The sequence below is a fragment of the Medicago truncatula genome, chromosome 7, assembly GCF_003473485.1.
Source record: "Medicago truncatula cultivar Jemalong A17 chromosome 7, MtrunA17r5.0-ANR, whole genome shotgun sequence".
NCBI classification, from domain to species: Eukaryota; Viridiplantae; Streptophyta; class Magnoliopsida; order Fabales; family Fabaceae; genus Medicago; species Medicago truncatula.
In genome coordinates this window covers 1,909,828-1,927,277 of record NC_053048.1, presented here as the reverse complement: position 1 = coordinate 1,927,277, position 17,450 = coordinate 1,909,828, and the positions used below count along the sequence as shown (strand labels likewise).

General features: G+C 29.5%; 1 protein-coding gene, 1 long non-coding RNA gene and 1 pseudogene across 2 annotated transcripts; all 3 read right to left on the bottom strand.

Moving 5' to 3' along the window:
- Positions 1 to 1,397: 1,397 nt before the first annotated feature.
- Positions 1,398 to 2,377, bottom strand: LOC120577141 (uncharacterized). Its single transcript, XR_005643195.1, has 3 exons — positions 1,924 to 2,377; positions 1,770 to 1,833; positions 1,398 to 1,557 (listed from the first exon to the last, which is right to left on the bottom strand). It is a non-coding gene; the product is annotated as an uncharacterized lncRNA (long non-coding RNA).
- A 220-nt stretch (positions 2,378 to 2,597) lies between these two features.
- Positions 2,598 to 5,360, bottom strand: LOC120576873 (uncharacterized). Its single transcript, XM_039827468.1, has 4 exons — positions 4,790 to 5,360; positions 4,425 to 4,702; positions 4,044 to 4,159; positions 2,598 to 3,418 (listed from the first exon to the last, which is right to left on the bottom strand). The coding sequence occupies exons 2-4, from the start codon at positions 4,551 to 4,553 to the stop codon at positions 3,307 to 3,309; spliced, it is 357 nt and encodes a 118-aa protein (XP_039683402.1). The 5' UTR covers positions 4,554 to 4,702; positions 4,790 to 5,360; the 3' UTR covers positions 2,598 to 3,306.
- Positions 5,361 to 8,149: 2,789 nt separating this feature from the next.
- On the bottom strand, positions 8,150 to 14,212 carry LOC112416395 (uncharacterized; annotated as a pseudogene).
- Positions 14,213 to 17,450: the final 3,238 nt, after the last annotated feature.

The following is a 17,450-nucleotide window of genomic DNA, read 5'->3' as shown; positions in this document are numbered from 1 at the left end:
ATAAATAATAATAATAATAATAATAATAATAATAATAGTAATAATAATAATAATAATAATAATAATAATAATAATAATAATAATAATAATAATAATAATAATAATAATAATAATAATCTATCACAGTATATAATTGGGAGCAAGAATGTTCTATTGTTTGTGTTATTGAAAAGATAAAATAAATTATTATATATTTTTGAATAAAGAATTTTTATTATATTTGTTATTATTGTTTTTTGAATAAATTTTATATTTTTTATATTATTGTTAAAAGATTAACGTAATTTGTTACCTACAATAATGAAACCGTCGTATATGAAAAAATCCAAGTTTTTTTTTTTTTTTTTTTGAGGGATTTTATAACAAACTTTTGTTACATATAATAGTGAGAGTAGAAATTATATAAATAAGACTGTAATGTTGTTAAAAATTTAAGTGCAAATTAGAATAACAAATCTGATGGCAAAAATAAAAGACTCTATGAATATTCAAAAAGAAGAAAGAGTGGAAGATTCGTTTGAAAAAAGTGAAGGACAAAGAGAAATAGTTGAAGATTCATTTGACAAGATACAAGAAAAAATTTGCAACGAAGAAGGAGAAGTTTCATCAAGAGTTCTAATGGATCATGATTTAACCGAAGAAGAGTATCAATTTGAGTTGAAAAAGTTTCAAGATATGGTTGAAGCTGGGTTTAAAAAGATACAAGAAAAAAATGGCAACAAAGAAGAAAAAAAATTACCAAGAGTGCTAAAGGATTTTGATTTAAACGATGAAGCAGAATGCGAATTTGATTTGAACAAATTTCCAGAAGAAGGAGAAGAATCTTCCATCACGAGTTTCAACATGTGATTAGGAAGATGTTAAGAAAACTTCTTCCTAAATTTTATTGAAACCCATTTTATTTTGATTTTAGATTTGAAATAAAGAGTAACTTTGAATCAAAGTTTCAACTTTGAATCAATGACATTGTCTAGAGTCTAGTACAACATAAAAACATTTTATGTTTAGTATTGCAGTAGTTTATCTTCTTTTTGAGAATTACATATTGCTTGGCCATAACCTTGCTTTTCTATAGTTGGTGTAATTTACTTTTCTTCATTTAGCCTTAATTTTTTTTTACGTATTTTCCACCTCTTTGATTTAGGTTTGGTTTATTGTGTAAAGGAGCCTCTTTCGCTAATTTCTTGTCTACGTAGTTTTCTAAGAAGCTACTGAAAAAATGCTTATGATTTTAAGCATTTGTTAGGTTTTTCTTTTAGATGCTCTTTTTTTTTTTGTAAATATTTATCAAACTGGTACAACCAAGGTATTATTTTGTTTTAAAAAAGTAATCTTTTTTTATAAGAAACTGATATAAAAGTGATTATTTTGCTTTAAAAAGATATTTTTGTTCTTCGAAAATGGATACCAAACGAGGAGTTCAGTGAATAGGTAACAAGTTAAATTTACAGATTTCACTAAAATAAATAAACAAAGTACTAATCACTATTGATCTCAGAAACTTACCCAGCGCCACGATTCAGCAAGGCAGGACCTCCACCTCGACCGCCTCTAGGCCTGGAACATCCCAAACAAAAAAGTAAATAAGTGATTGAAGATTTCAACAGAATTTGAACCATTGGAGGAAAAAAATATATGATACTTGCTTCCTATTTTGATCTAGTAGTTTAGATATGGACATCAATTTTCACCATTCACAAATAAATATGTACTCCAGGGTGAAACTAAGTGTCCAAATAGACATTCCCTCAAACATGTTATGCTCTTACCTTAGTTTTGGGATACCACATGAATATGAATAGGGCAAGCTTCAATTCTCCATACATGGGCAACCTTCATATAAGTTCCGCCATTAATTTTTTGTACAAGTCTTATTGATCAAAATTGAACAATATACAAATAACTAAAAACTCAAGGACTCACCACCCAATAACTACATTAGAAAACTTTTCTAGTACTGTGAGAAAAACTACAATGATCCTGCAAATTAAGGATGAACAAACACATAAATCAAACAATGATTATTAACTCCATTCCAGCAACTAATACCTTATTAGGTGACAATAACTCTAATCCATCTTATTTGGCCTAACTACCTCTCAAGTCTCAACTCAGCTACTAACTGCCCATTTACCAAATAACTAACCTCTTAAATAACTACTTAACTAACAATAACAGACCTATCAAGCAGCCATTATGTGACATATTTTGCACCCCCTGCATCACTTGTTACTTATAAAACCAGCCCAGCCATTTGGCCTCTTTAAAACTTGGTAAAACCAAGGTATTGATTTTGGCTACTAAAAGTTGAAAATACAAACCACTTTCAGCACTGCAAATTTCCATACATCGGTAAAAACAACATTGTCAAACAATGTACCAGATTGAATAGGCTTACCATTTTTGAAGAATGCTTAGCATTCCTCCATTACAAAAAACTAACTAATAGGCTTCCCCTCCCTTCACATTGAATATTTTTTAAAATAGCTTCATAGAAAATATCCTATAACAATGCAATCGAAAACCAAACATAAACAAAAAAAATCAAATAGCCAAATCAATTATAAATAGAATAGAACGAAATCATAAAAAATGTTCCATCTATCTATCTGCCACCAATGATCCTCATTATGCATTATTTCTTCTCCAAAAACACCACAAAAAGGGAATTTCTACAACAGTGAATAACTGAAACTTAGAAACCTTTCCAAACATAACATGTAGCGAATTACACGATTTTAATACCAAGATAAAGTCACTTAAATGAGGTTAATGCCACTCGAATGAAAAATCTTCAGTAAAGAACGTTATATTCGTTTCTGCATTACTACCATCCCTCCTGCAACTTCATTATGGGACTAATTTTCTGGCATACCAAGAAACCATATAAAAATGCTAGCACAAATGCTATCTCTATCTATATATGCCCCCTTCAAAAGTATCCAAATCATGCAGCAAAAACAAAATGCACAGATGGACTGAAAAGTAAAAGTTACTAAAAATCAAACATTTTTATCATCGCACATAAATTGAAATTTAATTTGTGTATATTCACATATACACCCAGGAAAAGATACAAAACAAAACACTGAATCATGAAACTCGATGATAAAAACTAAAAAATTACTTCAGAAGTGTCGATTAAAAATACAAAACTCATAAAAACTATTGTCCTGCAGTCCTTGAGGTTGTCACCACTTTCTTGGAATACGCCTGTTAGCTCTAAAAATTTGATACACATACCTGAGCTATTTCTTCAGAAGTGTCGATCATTCGTGCTCTGTTTTCAAGTTTGTAACAACAGCATCAACATCCATATTTATACCTCATCTCAGATCCATTGCATTCATTCCAGCTGCTACTGATTTGCATCCTTCCGTAAATATTACTCGGATAAGAACTGTAGCACAAGTGGTTCCTGCCAAAATTTATACCACTCATTAGTCGGGAGACAAAATGTACAATATCAGCATGTCAAATGTGGCCGTATTTACATTTAATTTCTAACATATATACCGCGTCCTAGGAATAAAACAAATTTCTAAAAAAAGCATAAGATACTCCCTCCCTGCACATTTTTTTTTGGATTTACAATCCGAAAGTAAGACGCACGAGAAACTTGGATGTGATGAAAAATTCACAAATTCATTATCATAAAATTTGTTTAGAAGTGTCTCCAAAAATTCACAGATTCATTATCATAAAAATCTCTCTATAATAAAAGAAATTGAAAGAAAATGAAAAAAGGATCATGTGTCTCTAATCTGTTGCATGACAAAGGGAACTACAAAACCATTGGTATTCATGTTATTGTGAAGAAGTGTTTCATAAGGCACAAAATTCATCTCTTGTAAATATTCATAGCTATCATCATCATCATCATCATTAACCTTGTTAATTCCAGAAGTTCCTTCACCATCTTTTCCTCTACTATTACTCCCCATGATAAACACAAACCAAGATTTTTTATAGTGATAATCACCACAAGCGAGATAGATATAAGTATATGAATTCAAAATATAAAATTCAACCGATTCACTAACCTCTTTCTTAGCAGCCACAAGTTTCTTCTCTTCTTCAGAGCTTGTATCATCATCTTCATCGTTAGAATCGGAGCTATCTTTCTTACTCTTTTTTCAACAGCAACAGGCTTTGCATCCTATACAGTGGGGCATAAGTTAGAACATCAAAGCATTATAAATGAATACCTATGTGAGGAACAATGTATAGGTTCTCATAAAATTTAAAGAGCACTACATTTTCATCCTGTAATTTACATTTTCACCCATTTCCTATAATTGAGAGAAACATATTGGTATGAAAGGAAACATATTGCAATTCATTTGGTATTTTCAGAATAATCATCTATGTTGTTTAGAAACTATATACTATGGAATATTAATAGTACATGAATAGTGATATACCTGAAGTCTGGCGTGCCCATCATCGACTGCATTAATAGCTACCTTGAGAACCTGAATTGCGGTTTGGCTATTCCTGAGTATCCCCCTACACCATTTTATTGTTTCTTTCTCTAAATTTTCTAGATACATCAAATCAAAACATTATATTGACCATAAGTATGAGCTTGATTTATAAACATTGTAATTCTGCTAATATTTTTTCCTTTGCCACGTTTCCACAAACACCTTGTGGGTACTAAAGTTCAAATCTGACATAACTCTTTTTAATTCTTTACACCCTTCATTTAAGAGAGAAAAAAACAGTTACACACTAAATGATACAACCCAAATATCAGAACATGTCCAAACAGCTTAAAAATTCATACCTTAATCATTGATTCTTGCTTCTGTTTACATGTTCTCATTCCAAATAGCAGCAAAAACCACTTCTAATATCCCCTTGAAACCCTTTTTGATCATCCATAATCTTTGTACCAGCCCTAGTCTTAGAACAACTTAGTTTAGCTTAAATATCAACTTTTAGTTTATGCATCAACGTCCTTGATAAAGCCCTAGCTTTCTCTCAACCTTCCACTTCAACTACTTCCTTTAGAGAATGAATCACCCATAGTCAGTAGGCAGTACCCAAGCTCTTGCAGCAACCAAACAACACAACAAATCAGCCAGGCTTCACATGCAATGTTTTTGATGAGCTTAAACAATGAACTTTTCCAATTTTCTTTCTTAAAGAGGGTTCGACTGAGAGGAATAAAAGGGAGGGGAAGAAATTTAAAGTTGGATTCTAGTTTAGTTTGCCAATTAGAGTGTGAAGATGGGATTGAATGTTGATTTCTACTTGATTTGAGAAGAATTAGATAAATTGAGGTGAAGGATGGAGGAACACGTGAGGGAAGAAGAGAAAACAGAGGGAGAGGGAGGGTTTTCTTAGAAAGAGAAGTGAAGAACAAAGAGAAATGATATTTGTACAACCCTTTTGACAACTTTTGCACAACTTTCTCTTAGATACCGCTTTTTCTTTCTTCATTGTTTTTTGATCAATAAGAAGAGAAAAAAACAAGGTTGTCACCAAAGTTGTCATCAATTGGATGTACAAATATCACTACTCAAGAATGAAATGGGGAAAATTCTTTTAAAATCTATATGGGAAAGTCACTATTTACTAATTTACCAAAATACTTTCATCAGGGCAAAATAGTAAAAAAAAAAAAAAAATGGACAAGAATTGTCCTATATAGTTTAGTAAATTACCGATGGATAATTTATTACTAGTTTCATAAATTTAATTTTTTTAATTATTATTAATTTTTTATTTTACAAGTTAAACAGTACGTTTCAATAACTCTCTCATTTTTGCATTTTTCACATTTACCATCACAATCTAATTCAGATAAAAAAAGTATAAAGCATGATACTTGTACAATAATAATAAAGTGATATTGAAACATAAATTCACGAGTAAATTCACATTCACATTTTTCACATTCAATCCTTTAGAGCATCCATAATGGTAGTTCCTTAATAGAGACTCCTTAAATGGACCCCACGTTGCATGTCACTTATTTATAATATATTAATAAAAGTACTTATTAAAGACTCAATGACTCCAATGACAATACACTAATAAGGACTCAAATAAAAAGTACTTAAATATGCCCCACTAACTTTGCATCATTAAACAAAAGTAATTTATTAATTAAATTATAAATTACCTCATAATATTTAATTACAATCCTTAAAAAAATTATAAAATATTTATTTATTCGTATTAACTTAAATTTCTACCACATTTGATAATAATTTGATAATAATTTCAAAATGGAAAAATTAACATTATAAATTTTACATTGCTTGTTAAAAAATAATAAGAATAAAAGAAAGGTTGGGTGGGTAGAAAATGGTGCAAGTTGTCCAACTATTCCTATTTGTTTTTTCTTTTATTTTAATTTTTTTTTATAATAGTGGTGTAACGGATATAATTTTCTTTTTAAGGGTTTTTTATATACACATTTTTGAAGTTTTTTTTTTTGGTCGAACATTTTTGAAGTTTTAATCCCATATTTTAAAAACCAATTTTTTGATCCCTATATTAAGGAAGTCAACAATTTTTTTTGATCCCCCATAAATTTTGATGATGTCACATCCTGTTAATGACATGATGCTGGCCGTGTATTAATCAGGTATAAAAAATATTTTCCATGTCATTCTTATTCATTAATATTATTATTTATTTTATTTTTATATTATAAATTAATTAAAATAACTGCCTCCATCTTTTCCATCAACATTCAACACTAACACAAGATTAATTAGAATCCATCATCAGCACTCTTAAAACTCAACCCCCAAATGTGTATGTGGTTGTTGGTTGTTGAAGATGAAGATTTGTTGAAGAAATTTTTATAATGAATACTAATATTGTAATATATAAGTAAAATAAAAATATATTTTTCAAATCATTGTGCCAAGTAAGCGTCACATCAATGAAGATGTTGGGGTACCAAAAATATCCGTTTACTTTCTTAATAGAGGATCAAAATGTTGGTTTTTGAAATAAGGGTATTAAAACTTCAAAAATATGTAAATAAGAAGACAAAAAATACATTTAAGCTAAATTTAGATTTGAATAAAAAATAAGTAAAAATGAAGGAAAAAAATGCAAATTAGTGGGGTCATGTGTTTGTTAGTGGAAGAAAAGGAAAGATTTTCAACAAAAAAAAAAAAAACCTAAAATAACTTAGTACTAGTAAAACACAATTAAAAGAAATAACAAATGAGTCATGATGGCTTGGTGGTAAGTTTCCTTGGTTGCAGTTCCAAGGTCGCGGGTTCAAGTCTCATCTCATCTATAAATAAGTTTTAATTAAATCACATTTTTTCATCATTTAATAAAAAAAGGCGAAATTCTCTTTGAGACGGCATCCAAGGACGTCGCAAACCATTTAGGGAATCTGCGACGGAATATGTAACGGAATACTTATCGATGGAATAAAACCCTCGCTAAATCCCTCACAAAATTACGTAATGTCACATTTCTGAAGGAATTTATGACGGATATGTAGCGACGACAGAATCCCTCGTAAAATTCGTCGCTAATGACATCAAAAGAGTACTCATCACAAAATCCGTCAATGTTTGCGACGGAAATTAAATCCTCACAAAATTCCGTCGCTAAAACTGAATTTTCTAGTAGTGGGATTTTGCGACGCTGCAAATATCCGTCGTAATAATGGGTGTCGGAAAAATTGACCGACGAAATATCAACTCCGTCATTCATTGCGGCAGCTCGCATTTGGTCGGAAGCACCAAAACTCCGTCGCTAAACCTCTCACAGTATGGATATATGAAACCCAGTTTTCCATCACCAAATACCGACGTTAAAAATATCCGCCACAAATTACTAAGGGAAAAAACCGTTGCAAATAACTGAGAGAAATATCCCGTCGAAAAATATCTGGGAATTTGAATAGCGTCGCTATGATAATGACGCTGCACTCCAAGACAAAATTTTTGTGACTCATATTTTCCGTCACAAATAAGTTTTTTTTTTTTTTCCTTTAAAATTAGTTTAGGAAATTTCCCAATTATTTCTCAAAACACTTTTGGAATATAAAACAAGGTGATAAAAAATCACAAGATAAAATACATTAATATGATAAAATATAATAAAAATCACATTAATATTTGATGAAAAACGTTTTTGATTGCGTTCACAAGAATCACACTACTTATCTTTTGCATCAAAATATATTGAAATAATTACTAAATAGTATTAGAACATTTACTTTAAACTAAAAGTTATAATCAAATTTTCAAAATAATATGATAAATAATCAAGTAGGTGGACACATATGTTGATCCTAACTCGAAGAACGATGAGGTCGATAAAGAGGTAGATGAAAATGGCCTTGTGTAAAAGATTCCATAAATTTCTAGAACTGCTCTCGGAGCAATCACGAATCCTCCTGTGACTGTTGTGCCTGCTCTCGAGCTAAACGTGACTCCTCCTGTGATGCACGAATCAATTACTCGTTAGTCTTCAACCGCTCCTTGAGTTCCATGTTTTCAGCTGACATTTTAGATATTGCAGTCCTCATAGGCTTATATTCAGATGGTGAGATGCCGTCAGATGACCTGGATTAAGAAGGCTTGTATTTTCCTGCCTCTGTGCCCAAAGCATATATGTGTCCTTTCTTGTCGACTCCTCCAACTACGTCCAAGAAGATGAAGTTGTCTGACTGATGGTCATGAGACACATCATCCTCGTATGTTTGTTGTGAGTTCCTTTCAAAAATCCGTCTTTCATATTCATCCTTCAAAATTAGAGTTTATCTTAATTCTTATGTACAAAAATATGAAATTAAATTAATTACTACAATTAAATTCATATATAAACCAACCAATAACAAGTTAAACAAATTAAAACTAGCTTTTAACTAATAACCAAGTTAAACAAATTAGAACTAGCTTTTAACTAATAACCAAGTTATCATGACTTCTTTCCAAGTGAAGAAACATAAGATTATCATGTTCAGATGTCAGAACCTGATGAACAATAATAAGCATGCATAACATTAAAAATTATGGCACAAAAGCATGTAACATACAACAATATACATGATTAGATAACCAAAAACAATTATAGCACATGATGGCAGAGTTATAGTGTAGCAGCATGCATCAATACACATGAGGACAATTATAAATAGTAATTTTAAAGTTTATCCAATTACCTTGAATTTCCACCAGCATACCAAGTCCACAAAATGATATAACTAATTCTAGAAAATTTTCAATTGTTTTATGTTCATTTGACAAAGGGATGGAAATGATAATATCATCGAATTGTAACTTACCGCAACCATTTGAGATTTGCAGGATACCCACTTTTATGGATCACCTTTCATTTTGTGTGTCTTTAGATACAGTTCCCAACAACTTGGAGTCATGTTTGAGTCAGTTTTCTATAGTACAAAATAAATAGATTAGTATTATTATTAATTTAAATCACTATGCTTTACTGCAAATATAATTTGTTTACTTACTAATCTTTTAGAATGTTCAATTGTTGGAATTGGCACACAAGTGTGCAATGGACCATTGGAGGATCTTCTATTTCGCTTATTAACTGCTTCCTTGTTTTTCCATTTATTATCTTCCCAATTTTGTTCCAATTTTTCACGCAATACAGCAGGTATCCATTCGCCTTTGTCCATTTCGCTTCGTACCCGATACATTGTATTTTGGTACCCATCAGATGTCTTATGATGATAACTCTTCTTTATGTCTAGATCATGCTCATGAAGCCACTTATATATCCTCTACAATACAAGCAATGTAATTAATATAGGATAAACCGGACATCAAACTAGGAGCTTTGCTCTGGAACTTGTAACTCTTTTGTGAGTTATTAATATTCACCACTATTCTCTTGTTTCTATTGATTTATTCTATTTTATTAGCTCTGCTCTATCATATATGTTCATTAAAAATCACTCTTTTCACTTTTGAAATTGTTTTTTCTCCAACTGCCGTTGACCCAGCAACAGTTAACCACCGCCGGACACTATTAAAGTCAGTCGAACAACTAGAAAAGTACCGACGACAGTTGAAAAAAAGATCAATTTCAAAGACGAAAAGAGCAATTGTCGTGTTCTTTAGGCTTCCACATTGATCACATGCCTTCCTAAAATTCGAAAAAGCTGCTATACATAACTATCAGAAGTTGTGTTTCAATGTTCTTGAAATTATATTTCCATTGGTAGCCTAAATTATAACTTGCATGTTTATTATGGCTACTGCAGGACACTACATCAGCTATGTATTTTCTACTTCATTGCCAAAAAAAAAATATGATGGTGCTCGTTTGAAGATGTTATACATTTTCAAAAGTATATATATAAAATTTTATACAAGAACATCAGACCGAAAGAGTTCTTCAATGTATACATTAGAGTGAAAAATGTCTACTGTTTATAGATTCAGCAATTGCATTTCAATCATAATCAGATTACCATATAGGACAAAACATTGAAAGGTAAATGCATTATTCTCCAGTAGACCAACACAAACAAACAAATAAAGCCAAGAAGCAAATACAATTTTAATACCTAGCATGCAGAGACACAAGTAGATGACACATATCTTAACAGATTTTGGACTAAATTAACATTAACTCCTATATTGATGAAAAAATGAGAGCCAAAGAAATTGTGAAATCAAGAACTTTCACGTTAATTAATACCATCATGATCATCTAGTAATCTCAAAAGAAGTAGATTTTACAAATTTAAAATGGTACTCGTTACTTCAAAGTTCATAAAAAGACATTGTAAGTTCTTGATAACCCAATCAGAAAGCAAACACCAAATGTATAAAACATAATAGTTAATAGTGGAGTGTGGTGCCAGTGAGACACCTTGAAAGCATGTATACAACATGGGTGCAAAAGGACATGGACACATTGATAAACTGAATTCTAAAAAATTATAGCACATGACATGGCTATAGTATAGCATTTGAAAAGTAAGCATAAGTTATTTTAGACATATTAAAATGTTATTGTGTATCTACATTTGCAGTATTCTCATCTGTACTAGTATAAAAAGGCAAAACAAAAAAAATCATAAATTACGACTAGATGTCTGTGAACCTTCAAACACAACAGGATTCAATAAGATATGGCTACTGTTTCAAAGATTAATTGAAGTTTGACCGAAGAAGTTAGTAGTTATGATTCTATTGGGAGTTTGTCACAAAACTACGTAATGTCACATTTCTGATGGTAACTATAACTGTTATTTTGCGACGAGAGAAACCCTCACAAAACCCGTCGCTAATGACATCAAAAGAATATCCCTCACAAAATCCGTCAGAATTTGCGACAGAATTTACACCCTCGTAAATATCCGTCGCTAAAACCGAATTTTCTAGTAGTGTCATTTTTAACATTTTGTGACAATAAAGAGAGAAAATATATTTTGTACCATTCTCAAATTCCTACGGAATTACCAGCGGATTTTGGTGAATCTTCCGTAGAAAAATTGTCCTGCGGATTTTGCCAAGGATTTAGGTTCCAGCTAATACCTTTGTGGTCCAGCTTCATATTAATAAATTGTGGGTAATTGTTTCCTTAGAACGTCAAAAAAAAAAATTGTTTCCTTAGCATTTTAGAATCCGCAGGAAAGGTACATTTGCATGAAATGTTGCAAAATTCGTAGGAAACATTTGGTTAGTGTTTGAGGAAAGCCTATAGGAACCTTTATCAAGATAACACTTTCCACAGGGAAATCCGTAGGCAATGGATTTTAGCATTCCAAACTGATAAAAATATGAATTATAAAAGATACAATTTTTAAACATTCTAGCAATTAGAATAAATTAAATGTGGTTGACCAAAAAAAAAAGAATAAATTAAAGGGTTAATAGGGCTTTACCCCCTGTAATATAGGGCACTTTTGATTTTCCCCCTGTAAATTTTTTTTTTTAGATTCTATCCTTGTAAAATAAAGATTCTTCAAGATTGCCCCCTAAGCCCTGTGACTCAGCAGAATCTATGATGTGACATTTTTTTTATTTTTCAATTTTTGTTTGGATACCAAGTGTAAAAAATAATTTACATGTCATTTATAATTAAAAAAATAAAAAAATCTATTTTTTTTAAAAACGAAAAATATTTGAAAAATCAGAAAAAAAATACAAATTTTTTTTCAAAAAATTAAAAAATTGAAATTTTTATTTTTAAAATGAAGTTCCAGATTTTTTTTAAAATACTTCCTAATTCCATATTCTTTTTAAAAATCGAAAAAATTTCAGATATTTTTAAAAAAATTTAAAAATTCAGATTTTTAAAAATATTTAAGTTCCATATTTTTTTTAAATCAGAAAAAACATTCAGATTTTTTTTGATTTAATTTTTAAAATAAAAAAAATATTTTATATTTCAAAATCTTTATTTCAGAAATTTAATAAATTCTTTTTTGAAATTAAATAATTAGAAAAAAAATTCAAATATTTTTTACAAATTCAAAAAAATTAGATAATAATTTTTTTTTCGAATTTTATAATTTTAATTTAATTCGGATTTTTTTTGAAATTTAGTATAATTTTTTTGGAAAATTTGGAAATATATTAAGTTCAAGAATGGAAATGGTATACCATATGGATTTTCCTGTCATTGACGGGAAATATATTAAGTTAGCATTTATAAAAGAATTCAAAAAATTTATTCCTGAAATTTTACGAATTTCTTTTTTATTTAAAAAAATAAAAAAAAAATCTTTTTTTTTTTCTGAAATTAGGAAGTATTTTAAAAAAAAAATCTGGAACTTCATTTTAAAAATAAAAATTTCAATTTTTTTAATTTTTGGAAAAAGAATTTGTATTTTTTTTTTCTGATTTTAAAATAATTTTAGCTTTTTAAAAAAAAAATAGATTTTTTTTAATTATAAATGACATGTAAATTCTTTTTTACACTTGGCATCCAAAAAAAAAATGCCACACCATAGATTCTGCTAAGTCACAGGGCTCAGGGAGCAATCTTGAAGAATCTTTATTTTACAAAGACGGAATCTAAAAAAAAAAATTTACAAGGGGGAAAATCAAAAGTATCCTATATTACAGGGGGTAAAGCCCTATTAACCCTAAATTAAATGTGTAGAATAGAAGAATGTTTAACAATTGCACTCATCATACAACATAATAAGAGAATAAAGATACCCCAAGTGGGGAAAAAAAGATAATGACCAAGTGAGTAAAAAAGATACAAAGCAAATATAATTCCTCTCGATTTTCCTGCGGAATTACCAGCGGATTTTGGTTAATCTTCCGCATAAAAACTGTTTACTGCGGATTTTGCCAAGGTTTTAGGTTCACAGATAATACCTTTGTGGGTAATTGTTTATTTAATATTTTAGAATCCGCAGGAAAGGTATATTCGCATGAAATGTTACAAAATTTGCAGGAAACATTTGATCAATGTTTGAGGAATACCTACAGGAACCTTTATCAAGAGAACAATTTCCACATGTAAATCCGCAGGCAATGGATTTTAGCATTCCAAACTGATAAAAATATAAATTATATAAGATACAATTTTTAAACATTCCAGCAATTAGAATAAATTAAATGTGTAGAGTCGAAGAATGTTTAACAATTGCACTCATCATACAACATAATAAGAAGTTGAACAACGATCCTATGAAAACATTTACATAGCTCCTCTGCCATGCTACCTCAAACGATTTAGGACTTAAACTACCAATCAATACCAATAGGACCAAAGTAAAATATAAATGGTAAGCCACAAACAATTTTAACAGAAATTATTTCATAAATTACAAGGAATATAAAAAAACTGAAATTGGTTGCTACATCTTGTAAATGATTAAAATTACAGTAAAACAAAACTATTGCAATATCCACTTTAACATTGAAAGAATTAAAGAGAAAATTATTTTTATTAATTGTGAGAATAATATCCAAAATATAAATTATGAAAGTTGCAATGGTTAAAAGAGACCTGTTAGTAAAAGGGTGTAATGCTAGATCATTAAAGCATCGTAACTAATCTTGAACGAACTCTTTTAAAGAGTTGTTTATCTTTATCGAAAGGACACAAGTTTCTCTATAAATAGAGACATTTTGGAGTTAGAGATTCATTCAGAAAAAGATATAGAAATATCACATTCTTGTGAAGGAAATGTCCTACATTCTTTATGATCAAATGAAAATAAAAAAATAAATTGATCCTATGTCCATTCTACTTGGGCATAAATATGTTCACATTTCAATGATGAATTATGTCCGTTGATAATTTTACCATAGTACAACATATATATATTTTTCTCTTTATTGTCAAGAAAGGTTAAAAAGTAAAGAACTTTTTTTTAAGGAGAAAGTATAATGAAAAGCTATTAGTTAAATAATATTTTATTGTTATGGATCAAGTTTATTAATTGAACCTTTTTTCTAAGCGTGAAAAGGATAACCACAACACACTCATATATTCAATAGGCATTTGGTAAGTATTATAATATTATGAAGGGTTTTAAAATTTTAAAAATGCAGAAACTATGTAAATAAATTATTTGTATGAGACTATAAACTTTATAGACTATAAATATATCAAATCATATCTTATTTTTAAGATGCAAAGAGAGAAAAAATGGTTAAAACTTTGAAGTTTGTTTATATTCTAATTCTATTTATTTGCATATTTCTTGTTATGATAGTATGTGATTCTGCTTATTTACCACTTTCTCGTTCTTGTATAACTGATAAAGATTGTTCACGAGTGAAAAATTATAATGCTAGGTGTCGTAAAGGCTATTGCCAGTATCTTCAATACTGAGATGAATGAATTCTTGCTCTAGAAAAAGAATTGCAATTTATACATTATGCTAGAATATTAGAGGAGCTGCCATTAAGTTTTTGTGCATGCACCAAATAATTGTATTTCTTTTTCAAATTTAATGGACCTCGAAGTTATGATTATGCACTCTATGATGAAAATGAAATAAGAAAAAAATTGTTTTATTTATAGGGTATTTTTATCTCGTAAATTTGACAGTATCACCCCTTCTCCATGTATCTAAGCTTTTGAGGTAGCAGTTCTTTGCTGCTCTCCTTTTTGGTTTAAACAAAAAAACCACCTAAAAGAATCACTTTAATAGTTAAGTTGAAGATTAGTTTTTATCTAAGGGTCCGTTTGGTTCGGGGGTTTTGATGGGGAGGGGAGGGAATATTTTAAATTTATTGTGTTTGGTTCAATTTTTAGAAGGGGAGGGGAGGGAGAGGAAGGGGAGCAAAATCCCTTATAAGTTCATTTATTGCTCCCCCTCAAATTGGAGTTTTTTGGAGGGGAGAGGAGGGAAAGATAAATGATTTAATGCAATTTTAATTATATTGACATAATTATCCTCATATTCATTTTTAAATGACAAAATCGTCCTTATTTAAAATTTAAGTGTTTCAATATACTACTTATTACCCTTTTTCCTTAACATGCATATATCATCCTTTTTTTATTTTTTTTAAGTAGAACCACGTATTCTTTTCTTCTAATATTTTTTTTACGAGAATTTTTTTTTTGTACTAACGTTGTTCTCATTTTTTTATTTAATATTTTTTAATTGTATTATATATTAAAACATTATCAACAAATTTTGTGCGGTATTTTTTATAAATATATTTTATAAATCAGTTCTAACAATAATTTATTTATAAATATTTTTATATTTTCGTAGATTATTTTATAAATATATTTTATAAATCAGTGCTCTAATATTTATGAATACCCAATATCTTGTCAGAAGTTTTGTGTATGATTATTTATGGCGTTTACGGTTACTAAGTTTTCATGTTTAATTTTTTATGAAGTGGATAATTTAAAAATCGTGATACTATTTTAATATTATAGGGATAAAAAAGTAATTTAGTTTTAAAATCCCTCCCCTCCCCTTGTGAACCAAACATATATTTGATTAAAATCTCTCCCCTCCCCTTCCCTTCCATCATTTGAACCAAACATATATTTAATTGAAATATCTCCCCTTCCCTTCCCTCCCTTTCCCCCCCCTCCATTAAAACCCCTCCCCTCCCCTCCCCTTCGTTGAACCAAACGGACCCTAACTCTTTTTTCAAATTGGTATAGTATATTGAAAACATCACAGATTCAACATAGCTAAAGTTGAAATAAAAGAATTGTTAAGTTTTAGTATATTAATTATTCCTTACACATGCAACAAATAGAATATGATTTGATCACTTCATCTATACTATATATAAAGAGAAGATACATTGTTTTTGATTGACTTTTTCACTTTCGATTTTATCCTTAAATAAATTTGACTTTAAGAATTTTATTTTGTTGGTGTCATTCAAGAAAATAAGAATTAATATTATTCGTTATATTGTTGTCGAATCCACACAAACCAACTCTTAAGTACTGCTATCGGTTGTTTCTTTGTTTATCTAAGATTAATTCAAAAACTATTTGTTTCGCACGTAAAAATAAAATAATAAATTTAATATTAACAATGAGGAGCCGGAATGTTGTTCTCGTCGACCGATGATACTCAAAAAACAATGCTTTTATAATTAAACCAAGATAATTTTCTTTGCGGGAAAAATTAAGTTAAAGATACCGCTTACTTTATGTAGGAGGTTTTAGAAATTGAACTTTGTAATTGTCCGCTTTTGCATGGTACGAATTACAACTTCGAAGTCCTGTTTTGAAAAATAGTTAATTCATACTTGGAAAGAGTAATTTTTAGTAGAAAACCAATTTAAAGGTACTGTGCTTTCACGCGCTTGTTTCTGTATTTTAAACTAATAACCACCAGCTTTCGCGTGCACGATTATAATTCTAAAATCTCCTTTTCTAAATAAATTTTTTTTAAAATATTAATTTCCGAATTTTCTAAAGTCTAATGCTTTTTTTATTCACTATTTGGTGCAAATCAGTATCAAGGTTCTACTTTCGTAGTAAACTTTTAATTTAAAAAACATAATTTTTGGACTAAAAATATACATCTGTTTCAAATATATAACATGCAATTTATTAGAGTAGCATTTGTGTAACGATCCTCGCATTCCAGACCCTATGAAAACTACTCACACATGTTGAAACAATAATCTATACCTATTTTTTATGAATTCATATTAAGAAATAGCAAAGAGAATAAAACCTGTTAATTTATGGATAGTCGAAATTAAAAAGCGAATAGCCACAACAACAGCAAATCGAATGATTGGAATAGAATTGGAACAGCAGTTATTAATCGCAGCAACAGGGAAAGTTAATAAATAAAAATAATACGGAGTAAGTTGTTTTCCATAAGCTCAAAATCAGCTCAATCCAAACGAGCCCATAATCAAATAATAATCAAAATTGAAGCTCTCAAGGTTATAACATTATACGGTAGCAAAAAGGTACATAACTGAGTGTTTGGGTTTTTTTATAGCCTAATTTTGGAACGGAAAACTCCTTAAATCATGAAGGAGATGTGCACCAAAAGTTGGATCATA